Consider the following 6,854-nt stretch of genomic DNA (forward strand, 5'->3'; position numbering starts at 1 on the left):
AAATGAAAAGTATGCATGTGTTTTTTTTCTTCTCCAGTCCATAGCTAACCACATGTCATACATTAATTCATTAAATGTGTTTTTCTTTTTTTGGTTTTTAAAAGGTACAGTGGGACTTATAGTGGGACTTATAGTGGGGGGGGGGGGTGCTTCCCTCCTTTCTCATTGGTGTTTATGTGTACGTTAAGACCAAGTCAGCTATAGTGTATAGTATAGAAGGGACCTCAGCACTGTTGGACCGGGCAGTTATATGCAGTACTTATAGACCAGTAAAAGTTATCTTTTACCTGTCTGGACGGGAGTACGGATCCCTTAGTCTTGAATCCTCCCTGGGAACTGCACTCCGAGGCACTGAAGTGGTCTGAACTAGTGGAGGATCTCTTGGAGAGAGTATCACAGCCCCCTACGAAGGTGTTGTCCAGAGGGAGCTCCTGAATCATGTGGTGTTTCTTCACGGAGACCGGCGTGTCCGCTTTGAGGTGAAACGCGGACTGCGGAGAAGCGGACTTGTAGTGCCGTGCTAGGTCTGGACTGGAGGGCTTGAAGGTGGTGGTAGGAGCAGCGTTCCAGTCAAAGCGACCGATGCCTTGCTCCTCCAGCTCGGCAGGCAGGCTGATGTTGCCGTTGATGGGCTCATGAGCCGGGTCATCCGGCTTGTTCTCCTCGATGGTGACAAAGTTCAGGAGGGAGCTTTTAGGCGACTTCCTTTTCTTACGCTTCTTCTTCTTGTTCTGCTTGTTCTCCTGGTTGGGAGACATCCACTCGGCGCCCTGCTTCTTTCTCTGGGCCGCCTTGAACCGCGAGGTGTGACGGCAGCGCACCAGGACTGTCACGAAGATCACCACAATCACCACCATCGCCCCGGCTACGATGGCGATCATGATGGTTAGATAGTCTCCGCTCTGGTAGGTCTCACTGCTCTCCCCGATGTTCCTATCCAGGGGCGTCTCCATGGTGCGTCGAATGAGGTCGTAGATAAATGTGGCGTTGCCGACCGTGTCGTTCACGTAGAGGAACACCAGCACTAGGGTGTGCAGGGACTTAGGGTAGCCTAGGTCGCTAATGTTCACGACCAGCCGATGGAGGCCGATGTCGGAGATAGCAGGCTTCTCCTCCAGGGTGATATTTCCTGTCACAGGGTCGATCCGGAACAGACCTTTGTTGTTGCCACTAACGATGGTGTACTTGAGCTCTGCGTTCATCCCTGTGTCACCGTCCACAGCAAAGACTTCGGCCACTACCGACCCAGGGATGGACGAGAGGGGGACCAGTTTGAAGGAGGTGTTGGAAGGAGGGTAGATGACGATGGGGGTGTTGTCGTTTACGTCGATGACATTGATGGTCACCTTGGCGGCCGAGGAACATGGCGGCCGCCCGCTATCCACCGCCCGGACGTCGAAGGTGTAGGAGCTCTGCTGCTCCCGGTCAAAGGATACGTTGGACTTTATTACTCCAGAGTACGGGTCTAGGATAAAGTTCTCGTTGTCGCTGAGTATCGAAAGCGTGACCGCGGCATTTTCCCCGGCGTCTGAGTCTGTGACGGTTATCACCCCCACCGTGCTGTACTTGGGCAGGTTCTCTGACACAAAGAACTGGAAGTGGTTGTGGGTGAACTTGGGGCTGTTGTCGTTTTCATCGAGTACTGTCACGATGACTGCCGCCTGGCTCTGGAGTGGAGGCGTCCCGTTGTCTCGAGCCGTTACCGTGAAGAGGAACCGATCCTGGTCCTCACGATCGAACACCCGGGAGGCCGTGAGGACACCGGTTTTACGGTCCAGGTCGAAGAACGAGGCGTTAGGGCCCAGCTGGTAGACGATCTCCGCGTTTTTCCCGCTGTCCTCGTCGGTGGCGCTGAGAGTCGTGAGGAAGAGATCGCGTTTGTTGTTCTCCATGACAGCCAGCTCGATGACAGGTTGGGTGAAGATCGGCGAGTTGTCATTTTCATCCTCCAGCCTCACCCTTACCAACGCTGTCTGGTTCAAGCTCGGCTTGCCGGAGTCGGAGGCTATGATTTTGAAGTTGTACTCTTTGGTCCCCTCGAAGTCGAGCAGCGCCGATGTCTCTAGTAAATACTGGTTGTCGTACACCGCTTTGAGGTGAAAGGGGACGTCCTTCTCGATGAAACAGATGACTTTGCCATTGACATCCGTGTCCTTGTCCGACACGGTGATCAAAGCTATCTTGGTGTTGATTGGGTCTTTCTCTGAGAGGAACACAGTGCCGTTTATTGGACTGATGATATATCGCAGATCAATGTTTGGTGGATTGTCGTTCACGTCCGTCACGTTTATAGTTATGGTAGCTCTGGCCGGGCTGGAGCTGCCGTCGCTCGCTAACACAGATAACTTGTGTATGGCGGTCTCCTCTCTATCGAGGGGCCGCTGTAGGGTTATAAGGCCAGTGGTGCTGTTTAAAGCAAATAGTCTCTTGGTAGCTGGGGACACCTGTGTCCCGAACATGTATTTGATTTCGGCATTCGCCCCGACGTCTGCGTCCGTAGCCTGTAGCTGGACTACGGACGTCCCTATAGGCGAGTTCTCCGGTATGTGGACCTCGATCTGGTTCTCCTTGAACACCGGCTTGTTATCATTAACGTCTGTGACGGTGACTTGGAGGATGGCGGTGCTGGATTTCTGTGGCGTGCCTCCGTCCTCCACCTTGATCTTCATGACGTACGTATCCTTCTGCTCCCTGTCCAGGTTCTGCTGAACGATGAGCTGCGGCCACTTCTCCCCCTCGGGCGTCTCCACGATGTCCAACCCGAAGGCGCTTTGCCCGTTCACCAGCTGGTACTTGTGTACACTGTTGGGGCCTGTGTCGGGGTCGGTGGCGGAAGGGATGGCGAAACGACTGTTGATCAGCGTATTCTCCGGGATGGAGATGTTGATGACGGGAGACGGGAACATTGGAGCGTTATCGTTGGTGTCCTTGACTACGATCTTAATCTTTATCAATCTAAAGTAGTCGTTGGGTAAAATCACCACCTCGATTTCGAAGGAGCATTCGTTCTCCTCGAACGAGGGGCCGGGACAGAGCCTCTCCCTGTCAATACGATTGGAGGTTGTAAATATCTCTCCCGTGCTGCTCTGGACTCTGAGCAGAGGGTTGTCGCCGGCTTTAGACACCAGCCTGTAGACTAGATTAGCGCTAGCTCCGGTAGCAGCGTTTGTATGGGAGACGTTCAGGTCCTTTGGTATGTTTCCAATGAGAACGTTTTCCTGCAGTTCCTCTCTAATAGGATAGATCAGTTCCTGGGCTATAGAAGGGTCCATCCAAAAACAGGCAACAAGAGCAGCCAATAAGTAAAAATCTGTTAGATCCATGGTAACAACGGTCCTGTGGTTACAGTGTTCCACCCTGTCTTGCGGACTTTAAACGCTTCTTCTTTTTCTTCTTCTTCTTTCAATGCAATGTTGAATGTCAGAGTGAGGGATTGGTGAAATCTTGCATTTGAAGAAGGGCAGTTTCCACACACGGACAACCCTATGAATAGATAAATGAGTTGCATTAGAATTATTTCAGTAAACCCCAGATCGGGGGGGTTGCTCACACTTTTAGGGTTGGTGCTTAGATAGATTGTGTAAAATCAATCTGAAATATCCACCATTACATCACTCCATAAATATCCTAAATTTGATCATAATACTACAATACTACATAATACTACAGCAAAGGTGGTATGGTGCTACAAAATAAAAACAACAAAATCTAATCTCAAACACATGGCATCTCAGTGTCCTTGATTAATGAATTTAACATGAACTTAACTTCAATATATCTGAATTGTTGTAATCTACCATTTACCCATCTCCTCTTCTAGTTGGCTCCTCGACACTTATTTTCCGTTACATCCGTTACATCCCTTAGGATAATATAATACTGCAGCAAGCTTCAAGCAGCCATTCAAGTCTGTGACTTAGCCCTCTTCTCCCCCCAGTCGTTAATACATTATGCCCATAACGGTTCCTCAACGCCTCTATAAGCACTTCGCCGTTGTAACTTCTGAGAGCTACAGGCAGCGACATTACATTACGCTTCAATTATTGTGATTAAATAGGATGTAGAATCGAATCAAAATACCCTGTGTTTGAATTTCAAAGGATGAAATTTAACCATTATTTAACCGTTGTAAATAGGCAGCAACAATAAATATATATATATTTTTTAAATGTATACCATTAATAGTGCGGTCTGAATATTCTTACCGTTATCCAAAATAAAATCCTCTTTAGTGCGTGAGATAATTGGAATGCGTTTTCTTCTGATGCCCAAAATTGCGGTTGTGCATAGTAACCTCCTCTCCGATTCGATACAAATCCTATTCAGAGTTGGAATATCCTGTTTTTTACTCCGGTTAGTAAGATATCGGTATTGATCACAGCCTTTAGATTTCTTCAAGTCCAAGTCTGTGAAGCGCAATGCCTTTTGGTTCTCCTGATATAACAGGCAGAGTTTGACTGTGAGGGAAGGAAAAGACAGCGCTGGCGAGGAGAGACACAAAATGAATTATATTTCTAAACGTTTTCACAGTTCGTTTTTTGCCATTGAACTTTTACATGAAAAGCGTTGACGCTCCCGTTCAGTCGGTCATATAATGTGGACTGCAGCTGATTCTCCTCTTCTCACAAACAAAACCAGCTGATCAGTGGCGAGCGGCGGGTTCCTCGGACCATGAAGTCATTCTGCATCACCGGTAGCTCCAATATCAGTCGTATTTATTTTTTATTTTTATTTTTTTTGTGCCGGTGGTAGCCTACAGTAAAATAGTCAGCTTGGCTTGCTAACTGTTTAGCTGAAAGCGCCCACTGATACCATAACACACACGGCTTGCTTGTCCCAGCATGTGTCAACTTCATTGAGGTTCTCCATTGAAATTGCGCCTCCTTTCGTGTTCCAAAAAAACAAAATAGAACAAATATCAGAAATAAAAAATATTCACAGTCTTTGGAACGCATCTAATTGAATCCGTGATAGCCCGTATCAAGTCCATTCGGTGCTATGACGGTGTGGAATGGTGAGTAGCGCTTTTCCCTTTCACTCTCTCGTAGAACGGAATATCTTGCACTAACTCTGAATAAACCCATAGGGGGTGAAGTATAACACGTCGCCACCTCCGAACCCTCCTCATTGGACGCCCCTCTCTATTACAGGTTCGCTGATGGAGGGGGGATCCGAAAATAGATCTGATTGGTCGAGAGGAACGTCCGTTACATCGGTTACCAGGCACCACGACCAGACTGATGAAAGTGTTGGTGAGATTGCTGCAGGCTGCGGAGATGCTCCCAGGCTTGAGACGATTCATTCACTGCACCAACTTACTGTTGTTATTATTATCTCAAGACTTTCCGTTCGATATCCGTGAAATGAGAGCTTTATAGGGATGTTTATTATAGTATCATTAAACAAGGAACAGAGGAGACCAACCTTGTGCATATGATTTGTCAGTTACACATGGCCACAGCAGTTAAAATAGCCTAGACTCCATGAAATAGAGCAATAGGCTTTATAGAAGTGAACGTATGACATATCACTGATCAGCTGAAGTTATATTCCAGGTTAAGTATTAATGATTATTAACACAATATCATTGGTGTAATAGGTCAAGTCATTTGTCCGCTAGGGATACCAGGCTATTACAGAGTTAATCAATACTTGCCTGATAGCTTTATTACATTAAACAATCCCAATGTTACCTGACGTCTCTTTATAAACAGTAACAAATCCCTTTGGAATTGGTATTTAGCTTCTTTCAGTGTGAGAAATAAATAAACTATCAGAAGAGAATTTACACATCTAAAGGTGTTAGAAATATTGATTTATGACTTGTCATTCCTGAATTTGAATGCAGTTAGCTATTTCCTACTCCTATTTTACACCCATCTGTGTGAGTTCCTCTGATCTGACAGAGAGAGAGAGAGACAGAAAAAAAGAGAGAGAGAGAGAAAGAGGGAGAGAGAGAGAGAGAGAGAGAGAGAGAGAGAGAGAAAGAAGGAGATAGAGAGAGGGAGAGAGAGGGAGAGAAATAAAGAAAGAAGGAGAGAGAGAGAGAGAGAAAGAAGGAGAGAAAGAAAAAGAGAGAGAGACAGAGAGAGAGAGAAAGAAGAGAGAGAGAGAGAGAGAGAGAGAGAGAGAGAGAGAGAAAGAAAGCAAGAAAGAGAGAGAGAGAGAGAGAGAGAAAGAGAGAGAGAGAGAGGGAGAGAGAGAGAGAGAGAGGGAGAGAAAGAAAGAAAGAAGGAGAGAGAGGGAGAGAGAGAGAAAGAGAGAAAGAAAGAAGGAGAGAGAGAGAGAGAGAGAGAGAGAGAGAGAGAGAGAGTGACTGTGTGTTGGACACGGTCTTGCAGCAGCAGTAGTTCGTCACCAGTGTGTTTTACGGTAAACACTACCATCTAGAGGTTGTCGTGGTGAAATGCCTGTTGAGTCGATGACCACAGCACTCTGTATTTCACACACATATTCATGTGGTAATTTAATAAGTAAAGTATGTCTCTCATCCACCCTTTGGTGAACAACACCTTCTTTGTGCTAAATAGTAGATGACATGTTTCTGCCAAGAGAGAGAGAGAGAGAGAGTGCTTTTTCCAGACCACAGCATCACCAGCCACAACCTCACCCCCACCACAACCAGCCCAGACCACCACCACCACCACAACCACAACCAGCCCAGACCACCACCACCACAACCAGCCCAGACCACCACAACCAGCCCAGACCACCCCCACCACAACCACAACCAGCCCAGAACACCACAACCAGCCCAGACTACCACAACCACAACCAGCCCAGACCACCACAACCAGCCCAGACCACCACAACCACAAGCCCAGACCACCACAACCAGCCCAGACCACCACCAC

General features: G+C 47.5%; 1 protein-coding gene across 1 annotated transcript in view; it reads right to left on the minus strand.

Moving 5' to 3' along the window:
• LOC106574997 (protocadherin-9) overlaps positions 1–5,067 on the minus strand; it is a 5,889-nt gene extending 822 nt beyond the window's left edge. Inside the window, exons 1-2 of the mRNA XM_014151127.2 lie at positions 4,206–5,067; positions 1–3,483 (exon numbers count right to left, since the gene is read on the minus strand). The exon at positions 1–3,483 is cut by the window's left edge and continues 822 nt beyond it. Coding sequence (XP_014006602.2) covers positions 225–3,323 — 3,099 coding nt within the window. The 5' untranslated portion in view covers positions 3,324–3,483; positions 4,206–5,067 and the 3' untranslated portion in view covers positions 1–224. The remainder of the gene's footprint in view (positions 3,484–4,205) is intronic.
• Between the last annotated feature and the right edge of the window lie 1,787 nt (positions 5,068–6,854).

The sequence above is a fragment of the Salmo salar genome, chromosome ssa16 (assembly GCF_905237065.1).
Source record: "Salmo salar chromosome ssa16, Ssal_v3.1, whole genome shotgun sequence".
NCBI lineage: Eukaryota > Metazoa > Chordata > Actinopteri > Salmoniformes > Salmonidae > Salmo > Salmo salar.